This window comes from Numida meleagris, chromosome 2 (assembly GCF_002078875.1).
Source record: "Numida meleagris isolate 19003 breed g44 Domestic line chromosome 2, NumMel1.0, whole genome shotgun sequence".
Taxonomy (NCBI): Eukaryota; Metazoa; Chordata; class Aves; order Galliformes; family Numididae; genus Numida; species Numida meleagris.
This window is the reverse complement of record NC_034410.1, coordinates 105,430,020-105,445,559: the sequence shown is the minus strand read 5'-3', so window position 1 is coordinate 105,445,559 and position 15,540 is coordinate 105,430,020. Positions and strand designations below refer to the sequence as shown.

General features: G+C 39.4%; 1 protein-coding gene across 6 annotated transcripts in view; it reads right to left on the bottom strand.

Annotated features, from left to right (window-relative positions):
- Positions 18-15,540, bottom strand: part of ASXL3 (additional sex combs like 3, transcriptional regulator) — a 135,291-nt gene continuing 119,768 nt past the window's right edge. For all 6 annotated transcript variants that reach the window (XM_021386452.1, XM_021386451.1, XM_021386453.1 and 3 more), the window contains 2 exons: positions 9,889-11,845; positions 18-7,094 (listed from right to left, as the gene is read on the bottom strand). In XM_021386452.1, coding sequence (XP_021242127.1) covers positions 3,417-7,094; positions 9,889-11,845 — 5,635 coding nt within the window. In that variant the 3' untranslated portion in view covers positions 18-3,416. The remainder of the gene's footprint in view (positions 7,095-9,888; positions 11,846-15,540) is intronic.

Below are 15,540 nucleotides of genomic sequence, written 5' to 3'. Positions count from 1 at the left end.
CATTTCATTTTTTTTTCTTTTTTTTTCCTTTTTTTACATTATTTCAAAGGGAATTTCTGCTTGGAAAACTAGTTCAGAACAGGAACAAGCAAACACACACGCTGCAAATGCCCTAATGTTATCTGCATAACTCACAGGTATGCAATTAACAAAAACAAAGAGGAAGGAAAGAAAAAAGGAGTGTTTCTCCCTTTCACCCAAAAGTGCTGCTTCAGGGGTAGGAGTGGGGGTTAGGGAACAATTTCGGAGATTTACAAAAAAAAAGAAGTAAATTATATGTGCTGGACATTGGAACACATATGTACACGCAAACACAGAGCGGTGTGTTCTGAAGCAATTCTTTCACCACTTTTCAGTGCATAAACTATTAATACCCAATGGTGCAAACTGCGAAAACAGAATGACACTGGGCATGAAGCCTCGCAATTAAACAAAAGAAAAGGAGTCATTCAAAATTAACTTCTAAAGGTGATTGTGTTCTGCTTTAGGACCATCGGTCACTCTTCCCCAAGCATTTGTGTGATATGAGAATCCAAGCAAGATTTTCAGTCCTACTAAGTTTAAGTCAGGCTCCCATATCAACGCAGTTGCTTTTGAATATTTCAATAACCTAAAACTATTTTCTGTAACAACACTTCACAACTGTTGTTAACTAATTGGTCAAATTTATTCCTGGTGCAACTTCAGTGACTCACGAATGAAACAAGTGGAACTGCACTATGGAAGAATTTGGTCAGTGGTGTAATATAACATAGCACCATTTAGTCTAATGCCACTTTAAATAACATTTTATCATGACCTCACACATGCAAGTTGCAATCCTGATACAAAAATGTCAGTCTGACATGAATGAGTTACCTACCACATTAGTCACACTCTTATCCTTTGAACAAAGTAAAATTTTTTTTTGTGGCCGGAATTTATTTCTGTATGATGTCAGTCAATACAAGAAGTATTTCAAGATGCAAGTACAAACAAATATTGATTTATGTGCTGTGGACAGGAAAACCTGAGCTAGAAATAAGGATTCCCAGCAGGCTTATATAAACACAGGTTATAAGAAGTCTAAGACTGGTCGCTCTCTTCATTTTAAATAGAAGCATCCTACCTATACCAAGTATAAATACAATGCAATACAATTCCAATACAAAGGCTCCTCAAATATGAATCTGATATGCATTAACTGACTACACTCATGCTTACTCATGAGTATTTTCCAGTCGCTATTTTTTTCCAGCAGCTAGCACACCACTGAGTGTGAATTTTCATATGGTTACTTCTAGGTTTTTGCTTGGCTGGCGTATTCTCTTACCAGAAGACCTGAAAGTGCTGAGAAGCCATTTCTTAACTCTCATTTCATATTAAGGAGCACTTTTGTATAGAAAAAATATATTATTGTATCAGCAACAAATTTGTTAGTGTAATTATAAATGGCCTTTGTACCACACAGTGTCAAAAATAATATTGATATGTTGCTAATTACAATAAAAGAGAACATCAAGGTGCACCATAGAGCTTCCTATGACAGGAATGTACGTTGTAGATATTCCAGCTCAATGTTAAGACAATAAACGGCATTTATCATGTTTGTGAAAATGGTCCCACAAGAAAATAAATGTGGTTCCTCCATTCAGTAGGACCTCACTAATACCAGCTTCTGGGAGACCAGTTACAGCTTATTAATAAGTGTGCAAACAAAGATTGTATTAAAAAAATACTGTGTAAAATGCAGTATATTTTCTGTTTCCTAAATTCATTATTTCCTAAATTCATTCACATTAATATTTCAGAATGCCACAGTAACTGCAGCATTATATGTTTAAGTAATGCTGAGATCTAAAGAGTATTACACCTGATGCACTCTTATTACATTGCTCTGAGAACTGCGAAAAGAAAACCAGTTTTCTTGAGCAGATTGGAAGGTCTTTGGATTAATGAGGTTCTACTGTAATGGTAAAAATAACATTTGTCTCTGATGCTCACATTTGGGCAGACCCAACTGGCAGATGGATGATCTGCACTCTGCATTTTGTGTTCTTGAAGTGGGAGTAAAAAAACCCAAGGTATTTTCATCTCCCCAGCAACTGCACGTGCTTTATCCCTTTATAATATTTTCCTTTTAGGTGTATAGGCCCCCCAAATTATTGTTTTTCTTCTCTGCTGTAATGACGGCTAACACATCTGGAATGCAACTATAGTCCTAAATTTAAATACAGTACCAGATAAATACTGAAGATCACTTTAAAGATGCAGTATCCCTTTTAAAAATGCCTTTTTGCTTTCAAGTTTCTAAAATGTAGAGTAAGAAGTCTAAATTCCACTCAGAAAGAAAAAGGTAGTGCTTAAGAATGACTTCAAATGATAAAATTCATGTTATTCCGAGAAACTCACATAAGAGGAAAAATAACTGATAATCTAGTATTCAATCAATACACAATTAGAATCTTTCCTTATTAATTCATCATAAGAATGCATCAATTTTAGGCCACAGAAAGGCTAAAATATCCAGAACCTATTACATACGTCTGACCCTATATATATTTGGGGCTGACAAACCAAGTGGACAGATTAGAGAGACTAATACAAATAAAGAATATTTGAGTAGGAAACAGGAAAAGAGGCTTCTAATTCCCAGCAGAGAAGTTACTTTCTCGAGACTCTACTGAAAGCAACATGATTCCAGTGCTGGTTACACTAACCCATCACACATATGAGTCTTTCTCAAGGAATCAATGAGAAGAGATGATGAGTAAGATTTCAGTTCCATAATCCCCAGCAGGCACATGAGGAAACTCCTCTAATGATCTAAATTCCTCCTTTTTTGCTAAGTGAGGTGACTATATTTTAGACCTAGACAATGGAAGTCTTTTTAAGAAAACAATTCAATTAGCAGAAAAATCTGCAAAGTAACTGAGAAGCTACCATGGCTGATGCCCACACCTACCCAATGCCCAGCATGAGACGGGCAGTTGGTATCCAGGGTGCTATTTGTTCTGCATAGTACCCCACTTCTCGCAGTTATTTTTCCACTGATCTTTAACCTGTAGCTTCTATCAACAATCAAAAAGTGGGGGAAAACGTGCTGCACTTTGTGCAAATAAATAGAAGCTAGGAATGCCATGCAATAATGCCTTTTCTTCTTTTTTAACACAGCACGAGTGCTCACAGAAGCTTCAGTGGCAAAGCTATCAGTTTTTTAAAAAACTAGCCCTAGAGGTTTCCTCTTCTTTCCTGGGCATGGCACTCAGGCCAGAATAACTAAATTCTGAAAGCACCACGAGGGAAAAAAAAATAACAAAAATAAACAGCTCATCAACTAATTGTAAACTGTTAATGGCCTAAACTGTTCCAATCCCTCCGTTCCTCTGCCCTGTCCTCCCGTGCTGGCAAGGGATACTGCATCTTTGACCCAGTCTCTACCGTACAACCAGGCAAGCTACACACAGTTTGGAAGGCCCTATGCAGTCATCATGACAGAAGGCGCCACAGCCTTTGCACACGATCATGGCTTTCAGCCTGCAAGAGCATTTCAGTTCCAGTTCATCGGCATTGCTACTGTCAGCAAATTTCTGAACCGGCATCTGCGCGTTCTGGTTAGACAGGCCTGTGGCAGCGTTTGAGCCACTTCCTAACATCCCAATCGATTTCTCAATTGCAGATGCTGCCCTTTTGAAGCTTGTGCTACCAAAGTGTATTGTTGGATAACTTCCACAGAGCTGCTGCTGCTGCTGCTGTGGCTGCGGGTGCTGCGTCTGTATTTTCGGAGCAGCAAGTTGGGTAAAAGGCTTCTGTGGCTCAGAGAGTAAATAGGAAGAGAAATCTGCATTCTTTAATGCAAACGCTTTTAACTGTTCTTTCACTTCATTCTGATCATAGGAAGCTTGTTTCATGCCCAGTTCACAGCTGCTGCTTAAACCTTCCTCAAAAGAAACAGGTTCAGATTTTATATTGCTACAGATGCTTGCTGGCTGAGGCCAACTAAGTCTTTTTGTGGTTTCCATAGTAACTGTCGGTTGTTTTTGATCAGAGGGGACCTCTGCATTTGGGTGAGGAGGGGGAGGCGGGGGCAGGGGTGGAGGCGGAGGGGGAGGATGCACTAAGGTTTTACTCTGGAGCGTCTGAGAGGCACTGGCAATGTCATCACCTTCCTTAATCTGAATATTGGGGGAAAACACACTTCCTAGCCTCAGCTGGTGAGCTGCTGTAGAAATATTCCCATCTCCCAAGCCCTTCTGTTCCAGGTGCCTGCTAAAAGCAAACGCATTGCAGCCAGGTGGGCCTTTTGAAGTAGCTTGCAACAAAGCTGCCGTGGGAATTGGGCCTCTCGCAGCCATGGACATTTGGTAAAAATGCTGTCTATGTGAGGTACTAGCTTCTGCGTGAAAGCTGCCGTTTTTATCAATGTGAAATAAGCTCTGCTGGAAGCTGCACGAAGGCAATGGCCTCTTCTGCTGCTTGATCTCTGGGCTGTGAGCGATGCGGCTCTGAACTGCATGTTTGTTCAGCCACTCTTGTTTAAATGGCTGCCCGTGCCCTAGCTGGTTCATGCTGGAACTAATTACACAAGGAGTCACTTTAACATCAGTGTCCATTGACACCTTCCCAGGCTCGCATTTAATTTGAGCATGTTCCCCTACAGTCCTAGCCATCCTCTTTTTTGGATGGCTTTCACGCTTTCTGATTTGTAGCGGGGCTATGTTGCCTGCTGTAAATCCTTTACCATCTGGGTTAGGAGAACTGGAAGGATGCTCAACAATATTTCTCTCGGACACTGCTGTTTTACATACTGAGGTAGTTTGCAAAGGCAAGGGAAGCCTGTTAATTTCTAGTTTGGCTCCTGATCTGGGCTGCGGCAGCACTTTCTCTAAAGGCAGATTGCCTTGCAGTAATTGTGTCACTAAAGGATTGTTGGCCTCTACTGACGAGAGGCGACAGCTTGAGCCCCCAGCACTCGTAACTCTTTTGAGGGTTTCTGTTGTCAGGGACAGGGAGTCGTCCATGGAATCCGCAATGGGTGCCTTGGTGGCCTGCGTTGGCTGTGCGCTCGGGGCTATTTCTGCGGGTTGGGCCGCCATTTCAGGGCCTGTGAAATCCTCCGTGTCCATCCTGAAGCACTTGTCAGACTCGTTAGTTTCAGATTTAACAGGAACAGCAAGGCTTGTCAAAAGACTCCTGGACTGCAGCTCTGACATTTGCGTGTAACTGGAAGGTTCGGTTTTGACACTTTTTAAGCAGTTTTGTTCTGCATATTCCTTATGCTTACTGGCGTTAAGATGGCTGACCACCGGCTGGTCTGTGCTCATTGCCTCTTCATCATGCCAACAAATTCTATTGTTAGTGCTATACTGACTGACACAGGCAGCATCTGCTTCATTTTTAAATGCCGAAGGACCTCTTAACTGCTCGGCAAAACCTTGGCTGGGAGCAACCACCTCAATTAGTTTATCCTGGGGAGGAAGAGGCACTTCTCGAAGACTTGAACAACCTGCCTGCAAGTTCTTGCTGTCTTGCTTTGCTGTAATGGTGATAAAGCTGGAACTGTGCTCAAGACTTTCGTTAGAGATTACTTCAGGCCTGCTTATTACAGACACCTGAGGACAGGCTATACTTTGTAAGGCAGCTTCTGTCCGTACAGGTCTGCTCTGCAGGTCCGTGCTGCTCTCTGCATTTTCAATTGAAGAAGAAAGTGACAGACTAGAATTCAGATTTGTAGTGTGGTCAACAATGACTTTGCAAGGTATAGATCTATTCATGGCAGTTTGTGTATAGCTCACTGGCTGAGATTTACCCGAGAGATCCATTCGGTTTCGTGCTCCAGAGCTTTTGTCTAAGAGATCAGCATTTAATTTAGTAGCATTATCATAGGAGCTTATTGTCACCATGTTACCAGTAAACATTGAAATGGGTGGCCTTGAGACAGAATCTGCTACTGCAACAGCCTCACTGCAACTTAAAGCTGACCTGACGGTAGTGTGGATGGAGACAGTGCTTTGCTCGTTACACCCTGTTATGGCTATCTTATCAGAAGAAAATCTGTTGGTAGTCCCCACTGGGGGAATCAGTACAGAACTACCAGAGAGATGATTTGGCAAGTTATTTGCAATGGATGAAGCTGGCACAGTGGCATAATGACTGGAGACTGCATTATTTGCATTGCTACTTGGTATCGGCAACCTTTTGTCATCGACGGCATTTGATAAGACCGTACTGTCTATGGAGACCGGTACATTACTGTTATCAATACATTTTGGTCCAACGGCTATGCACGGAGTATCAGCCCCTTGGATGGATTTCAGCATTTTTATATTACAAGCTGAAACTGCTGTGTTCACACTGTCAACAGACATTAAAACAGAGGATTTATCAACAGAACTTGCAAAAGAAAGTTCTTTAATTGCTCCAGACATAGCAGTGCTGCATACAGACACAGAGACTGAACTTTTATTATAAAGCACTGGCACACTGTTACTTTCAGTAGAGGTAGATGAAATAATTTTCTCACACAATTGTGGCATAGGTATATTCTCATCGGAACTGTGCACAGGTATCTCAGTAGCAGTTTCTGGTAATGTAGCTGTGTTAAGTGACTGCTGTAATAAAGTGGTAGTCTCACGGTGATGAGCAGATTTGTTGCTAGGGGACCTGCAGTTAGGATTAACTATAATGACACCAGTAGAGCCTTCAATCTTTGCATCAGTAGAAGCTGATATTTCTAGAGATGAGGTACTTTCCTTTGAGTTGAACTGTGACTTTGATTCTTTATTAGTCTGGAGTAAATGAGCTCTGGCTTGATGCTTTGCAAATAGCTTGGCCTTTGTTTGTTCCTTGATGTGTGCCAGCGTTCTTGTCTTCCCACCTTCGCACGGAGTCCCCATTGCTCCAGAGACAATGCTTGCAGCTGCTGCCACAGCTGCCGCAGCTGCTGCTTCTCTTTGGGCTCTTGCTTGCTGAGCTCTTGCTTTGATATCTGCAAGAGTTCTAGCCCCAGTGTTTCTTCCACTGCTGACCGATGTACTTGGGGAAACTCGAGGTTCTGGTTTTGAAACAGGTTGACTCTTGATGATAAAAGGTGGTCCAATTTTTGAAAGTTGAATCTAAGGGAAGAAAAGAAAAACACAACAATTTGAAAGAGATCAAGTACTTTAGTTAGAGTCACTTGTTGTCTCTTAAAAGGGTCAGAGCAAGGTGATGAAGGGAATTCCTGTTCAGTGCAGCTGGACAGAAAAACGCTAAAAAGTAATGATGTTTACACTGCAGTATTTTATCCTTATCCAGCAGCACTAACTGACACCTGTATTAGCTTACTCATGTTGATTTTTTGACGGGAAGAAAGATTGAACTGGAGGACTACACGATGCTTATCTGACACAATTTGTCAGTTCTGTCTTATCTGCAGAGCATCTAGCTGAGAAGATGAACAGGCCCAGTGCAATAATACTGGGAAAGCACAAAGCATTTGCTGCAAATACGTGAAAAAATAACAATCATGCAGTGCTTTTACTCCTTAGTCTTCAGTGACTAAGCCATTAGGAACAGCCTGTACTTCCCTTAAATACCAGGCAACAAATCTCACCTTTAGATAGGATGTAGAAGTAGCACCAGTATAACAACTGAGCTTGTTTTTCACATTATATCACAGAGCACTTTAGAGTACTATAAAAGAAGTGAATCACCAAGGATACACCTTTCCCATCCTCATTTGCAATTTTAAGAGACTCACTTTAGTACATCCCTGGGATACCTCCTACACTACTGCATTTCAAAAATGAAAATCTCAAACCTTCAAAGATTAAAAGTGCAAACAAGACTTTAAATACCTAAACCTTTAAGCAAAATAATAATCTGTAAAATCACTGGGATTAGTTGTATGTTTTCCATTTAGGTACACCTGTTTTCACGATTAGAGATTAGAAGTCCCGGAATCACTTTGTAACTTATATACTCTCTTAGAATGTTCAAAGCCTGGCAAAAGAATATTTCATTTTTTTTTTTCAAAAGGACATAAATTTACTGACTGTCCACAGTAATAGGATTTAGTGGTAAGTGCTATCACTTCTTTTCTGAAAGGAGCTAGGAAGAAAACTACGTAGCATTTGTAACAAAAGTAGTTGTAAGGTATGACAGCAACTGAAAGCCTTATCAGATTTAGGAGAAAGGAGATTCTTTCCTCTCTTTCAACAACAAGCAAAGTGGTTTGTTGGTGAGATAACCCAAAAGCAAATAGTTTTTACACAAAAAACATCTTGGAAATGATTGCTCAAAATTATTTTTGGAAATGCCCGCCAAGTTTCAGTATCCTCATTCACTGCCTGGAGCCATCAGGTCTTGTTCGATATGACTGTGTAAGACTGACGGTATCTGATTTTCTATTAAAGACTGGTGGAAATAGATATTAAGACAGTACTGTAACATATAACCACTTTTATGACACAGGCCAGGGCTCTCTCCTCAGACAGCCCAGCTGATGGACTCACATGGAGGGCTGGAATATTTTACTCTTCCTAGCAGTTAATGCCAATAAACAGCCATCGGAAGGTGAATTCTGAATTCGGTTACCCCCCTTTTTCAGATGGCACATTACTTAAGAAAAAAGGTCATTATTTGTAACAAACGCCTTGCAACATCAGATTTCTTCCTCTGTTGTTGAATGGATCAATTAAAATTTATATTAACATATTTTAAAGACTACTACAAGCTCACAACTACTTCAAAACATTTTGTTTTCTTTTTCAGTAGCTTTTTGTCCCCATTTTCCACTTTGAATCACCAAAACTGCTAAAGCTGTAAGTGCTTGATTATTTTTATTATTATAGCCATGACTTTTTTTCTTCCCTAGTGATCTACATTCCTTTGGGTTTAGAGAATGATTAGAATTTATTAGGGTAGATAGAGACTTTCCAAATACGAAAGAATATCACTGAAACTCAGAATGGGCTAACTTCCAATTGCATCACTGCTCATAAAAATAAATTAGCTGAAATAAGCTGCCGCACTAGTGATTAAAACAGTTAGCCTATTTGCCCTTCTGGCCATATTAACAATTTTCAGTGATTGCAGCAGTTAAAAATAAATGCAGAAAAGGGCATTTCTGAATAATCGGAAACTAGTATTGCAAAGTCAGTGGCTTAAGTTCAGGAAATTGGATCTAAAACATGGCTGATGCCAATTTGTAGAAAACTAAAAGGGTTGAAACACTGGGACTATATATAACTCAATCTATGAATCCCTTTGTTAGAAAAAAAAACGCTTCTCAAGTGGAATTTATTTTCTTACATAGTAGAAAGATACATTTGAAAAAGCTTAGATGGAGTATCCTCTATCTTTTGCATTGCTATCAATAGATATCTATACATACATCAATTAGACACTTCCTCCTGATAGCAAGTTCTGTGGTTCTAATGAATTTTCTAGTGAAATCTTACACTTCAGCCTACCCCAAGCCCCGGGATCTCCAACTACTCTGACTTTGGGTTCTCTTGATAGATTAAGGCACAGATTGTTTTTCTCAGTAATGGCTATGGTAGCGTTTATTATTCATGTTTCCTGGAGAATTCATCTGTGGGAGAACAAATGGACAATACAGATGGGCAATAAGAAAGAAAGACAAGCAGCAGAATAAATGACGCGGAAGCCCCTGAATTAGATAAAGCCAAAGATTCTGGAAACATACCCCACACAAAGGCACTTTGTAGCAAAGACCCTGGCTGAACAACTGTAGATACATTCACATCAGATGTGATTTGACATGGTAGGGATAGTAAAGCAAAAAGGTTGTACTACCCTCACATCTACACAAAAAAATCACCATACTTTGGGTCTGCATGCAGTCAGCAGAAGGGAAACAGTAAACCATTGGTTTCCAAGTCAGTGTTGTTTTCATTACTTTACCTTAAGGGGTGGAACTCGGGGTTCTTCTCTGAGCGGCTGATCTTTATCAGATGGACTTGTTGATGAAGCGCTACGATTAGGCTGATCATCATCTATCCTAGCTCTCTTCTCTTTGCAGATTCCAAAACTGTGCTGTTCTGCTGTTTTCCTCTTTGGGATCTCTGGGTCTCTGCTTTCATTCCTCACTTCAGGTGATTTTGTGGGTTCTAACGATTTGGAGGAATGTGAACTCTCTAGTCGGCTTTGGGTGCTGCCTGTTAGCTTATGAGACTTACTTCTGCACACTTCAGAGAATGAAGACTTATCTAGAGATGAGGTATATAGTTTTTCATGTTGCTTTGATGGAAACAGTTCAAAATTTTTGCCTGCTGATCCTTCTGGTAAGATAGCTACCTCTGATGGCATGAGTGTACCTTTCTTGTCACCTCGTTGCTGAATACTGTGATTTTTAATTTTGATCACCTCTGGAGGGGAGGAGTGTTCTGGGATGGAAGCAATGTAGGATTTCTCAATTTCAGAATGTGACTTACATGGCTGATGACTAAGGTTTTTGCTTTGGGGCTCTTCCAGTGCTGAAGTATCAGGTGTAATTGTTAGTGGACCCACTTTCAAATTTTCAGGTGCACTCTGAAGTTGCTTTGGCTGAACAACAAGGTTCTCTTCTTGAACCACCTTAGGAATGGTAGAGCTTTCTTCTTTTAAAGTGTGGAGTGAGTCTTCTAATAGACACGGTGATTTCCTTTGTTGCAAAATAAGTCTTTCATTGCTTGGGGAATTTGAAACAGGAGATGTTTCTGATGGAAGAGGCAAACTATTTGCCACAGATGTTTCAGAAGTCAGAAGAACAGAAGATACTGAAGATGTTTCTGATGTTATAGGTAAATCAGACATTGGAGAAGTTTCTGATGTTAAAGGTAAATTAGAAGCTGGTGATGCCTCTAATGTTAAAGGTAAATTTGACATCAGAGATGCTTCTGAGGTCACAGGTGAGGTGGGCATTGGAGAGATTTCTGACATTAAAGGCGTATGCAAGTTTTCATCAGTGACTTTTTGCTGAATATCACCTTCAGTGTTTTCGGTACTGGACGCTTCAGATGAACAAGCTGTCTCAAGAGATGCTGGGGTACAGGGTTCCTCTGAAGTTGACTGAGTGTCTCCTCCAGGAGATGCAATACAAACACATGGTTCTTCTGGACTTCCAGAGGAAAAGGAAGTCTCAGAAGTACAAGCATTCTCAGACGATTGTTCCTCAGGGTCACTTTGAAGCTCCATATCCACTGCAATGCCCCCACCAGTGAACAAATTGCCCTCCAGAGCAGCATTTTGCATTTCTGGAGCAATTAGCTCTTTTGCAGACTCAGAATCCTTGTCTGCTGTATCATTGACAGAGTTTGTGGATGAAGCTGATCGTGCTGGTGATACACAATCCTCCAGCTGATCTATCACAACCGACATCTCCTCCTGAGGGCATTCTGACTTCAACTCCACTTTAATTTCAATGTGAGATACAGTATCAGTTACATCATTCATCATGACGCAGGACTCAGCATTGTCTGCAAGCTGCACTGCCTCTGTTTCTTCATTTGTTCCAGCTGGACTTACTGACTCCTCAGAAAATTCCTGTTCTGTTTTATGGTTCTCCTCCTGGCATTCACAAATACTTGTCTCAACCTCTTCAGCAATCTCCTCCTGAATGACTGATTCTTCAGGTATCAGTATATCCTCTGTCTCTGCCACTAGATTCTTGACAGGAACCTGTTCCATATTACTAAGAGATGGACCATTATCTTTCTCTGGTAGTGCTGGAGTTTTAGTGCCTTTTTGTTCATGTTCCTCAAAGGTCGCTTGCTTAGAAGGACCAGGTGTGCCAGAAGATCCACACAAAGAATTGCTGTCATCTTCATCGTTGTTCTGCGCTGTAGTGAGTTTCAGAGATTCCCCTCTTGACATTCCCAATCTAAATTAAAAAAAAAAAAGAAAACAAAAAAACAAAAACAAATTAAAGAGGCTTTTTCATCACAGACATGGTAAAGGAATAGGACCAGCTTTCTCATTCACGCCTTCCATTTACAAAAAGGACATACTGTTCAGTTTAAAATAGTGGTTTGGCTAAGTGGTGGCTGACTAATTTATACAGTTATAGCTATGGCTTTATATATTTTGGAAAAATGAATTAGCCAGCTTCACTAAGTAGTGTTAAAAAACTTTGATATTTAAAAAATAAATAATCTATTCCTCATTATTTAACTGTTTGGCACTTCAACAAAAAAAAACACCAAAAAAGCCACAAAAAAAGCAAGTTATATGGATTCACAACTACTCTTTTTTTTTTTTTTTTAAATATCAGCACAACACTGCTGTTCTAACACTGCCAACAATGAAGAGGAAATGCACAATTGCGCCTTTATAAATCAGTAACAGTTCTAAAGGAAATTCACTTTTTCCTCCTGTACCTGCATTTAGGGTCAACACAGCCAGCACTATGGCTTAAATGCTGTGCTAAAATGAAAAAGCTGTATCTAAAACCAAGAAAGCAAACAAGGCATTTTGGTTTTGTAATTCAACAGTCGTTTCACATTTATCATGAAAATCAAAATCATTCTGCTTCAGTCTCATTTCACCAGTAAAGGGATCAGCTGACAGCTTGTGTGTTTTTGCTTCATTCTTTCAGCAAACTAAATACTTCATTTAGGATAAAAACTATTTCTAAATAAACATTTATATGTATATGCTAATCAGTTGATTTCACTGTAATTAAAAATAACATTCCTAAGGAGATAAAAGGAGATACGTTTATAACGAATGTATTCATTTTCAGAGATGAAGTGCAAAAAATCTGGATTCCTTTGTATACTTGTCTTCTGAAGATTCACTTACCTTTGTTCCTGAAACCACAGTTTTAAATAAAATTTTTATTGCTTCAACAGAAAAAAAAAATCAAAACAAAAGAAAAGTCAATGGCTGAAAAAAGTGGTTATTTTTAAAAACGTTTGCTCTCTGACATCCTCATTTCCTGCTATGGACAGCAGAACAGGTCTTCAGCACCTTTAGTGAGATCTTTCAAACAAACTTTGCGCTTGAGCGATTCCACAACAGTAGAAAATACACAAAAGCTTGGTTGGAGGACTTAAAAAATTGTCATGGTCTTAAGGATCTTAAAATCTAATCAAGAGAAGTTTGATCTCTGTTCTCATTTTAATCAGAAAACAAAGTAACTGAATAATAATATGGCAATAACTGAGCGTGAAAGATATTCAGATATTATGGAAGCAGGAGAACATACCAATGGGCAGCCAGAGGGATCAGAGATCACAGAGGCCCATGTATACGGAAGAACAGAAAAAGTATGTGAAAAGATTAAATTTGTGATAATGCATTTAACAAACACTGAGCAGATGCATTATTCACACTGACAGGTGTATAGAAGAAAATCCACAGCCTGGAACTGATACCCAAAAAAGCACTCTCAGGGTACTTATTAATATTGCCTACTACTAGTCGCTTAATATGCACAAGGCCTCCTTGTGCCATCATCATGTTGAGGGAGGATCCTCCAGAGAGCAATTCAGAACAGCTAATTTACATCTCCCACATTGAATACATTTCTGAAAATGTATCTCTCTTCTATACAGACTATAGGTTCCCTATATAGTCTAAGCTTAGATTTTAAGTTTAGGTGAGTAAAGTTTACTTTACCTGAGTATAAGTGAATAAATTCCTTTTCTTGTGCAAGTATGAGAAAGTCATCTCAGGAAAATAAAGAGGGGGAAAAATACAGTGCATTACAGAAAACTGAGCCACTGTTATGTTTTCTCTGGCTAGCTTACATCATAGAAGATATTGCCTGATACTTATGGAATGAAAAAAAAAGCAAAGGATTGAGTTACAGGATAAAGGTCAATGCAGTTGCCACATGGGCACACACTCAAGTAACATATCAAAAAGGAAGAAGTATAAGAAAAATAAGAACGTATGATTAAGGTCAGCGGAACACAGACTGAATCTCAACCAGTTTTACGCAGTACTGGAAATACCACTATCTTGAAGAAGATATTGACGTGAAGAAAAAAACACTTTCAAAAGAAGGCGGCTCAAGGTCATTATGTTTAAGGCAATCCCAGATTGCAAGATGAACAGCTGATCTGTCTTCCTCCTTAGAGAAACAGACAAACTTTGCAAAAGAGCAGAGAAATGTAAGAATAGCAGTAAACAGCCATCAGTGACAGTGCTGATAAGGGCAGGATTCAATTGATAAAGTAAGGGCAGACAGTTATCAGACGGTAAAAGACACAAACAGCTACTTGAGAATATACAGATGCTGATACTCAAGTGTTGTGATAAGTAGTACTAGGGAAAATTAAAGAAAATTAATAAAGTATTAAATCAGCAATAAATTTAGAAGAGGTCTGCCCAAAATTAAACCTTCGATTTAGTGAGCATGGTAGTGCTATCTTGACACGTATCATGCTCAAGACTGGGAAGGGAAATAATATATTGAGACAATAGAACATAACCCTTGTAGTCCTAGGGGCATCAGCCAGAAGAATACGAGTTTCTGGAAACATGTATCAGCCGATCCTGGATAAATGACTGCAGAATGAAGTTTCAGTTTTTTACAGCAAGTCCAAGAGAGGAAAATAAACAACCATGAGAAAGTGGAAAGAGAACATAAATGGATGGAAGTAAGCTACAACTGGTAGTCCCATGATAAACAGCCTGGAGAGAGAGAAACAAACAAAAAAAAACATAATGCACAGAGCCGACATGAAAGAAGCATTCTAAAGCCATAGAATGCCATGTAAAAATGTTTTCCAAAGACTGCATCTACTAATGATCCTTCTCCAGGTATGAGGTGAAACTTTAATTAAGTTATGGAATACTTAAAGATCAAAATAGCTTAAGTCAGAGCAAGATTCTAGATTGACTGGAAAGTAGTTAAACTGCAAGAGAGACAACAAATCCGAGAAACAGCTCAGGAAGTTTTCAAAATCTGCTTCTGTTGAATCAACATAACTGAAAACAGAAAAGCTCAACCATATTCAAACCAAGTTTAAAAAAAAACAAAGTCAAAAAAAGGTAAGAGAACTTTTGCAAGCTGAAAACAGCAGAAAAAGTTACCAGAGAGCCAGTAAATAATGGGAAGAATAATTACTACTGGCCAAGCAGCAAAGTAGAAGCTGCTTACATATTAACCAAGAAGAAGAATGTGAGTAAAATAATGTAAGTTGGAGAAAGGGCAGGGGGAAACGCATTCAACACGCTAGTCAGAAATGGAAATTATGTGCAATATGACATTTTGCATAACAATGCTGATGTCAGGAACCTATCTTCTCAAATGACACATATCACTGCAGACTGAGTAATTATCTGCCAACAATTACAGTATCCAGCATTCAGCTAGCACAGCAGGACTACTGGCTCTGTAAAATTCAGAGTATCATTCTCTGTGCGTATGACAGTCATTTGTATCTTCTCTTCACAACAGTCTTCAAACAGAGTGAGGTGCTCAAGCTTTGCTCTTACTTAACTTCTACTTGTGGAAGGTCCTTTATTAATACATTACACTGCCTTTTCCTCCATAAGGAGATGGTAACTGACCTCTGTCTTGATACGTATAATGAAAAGCCCTTACCTAAAACCCTAACAAATACT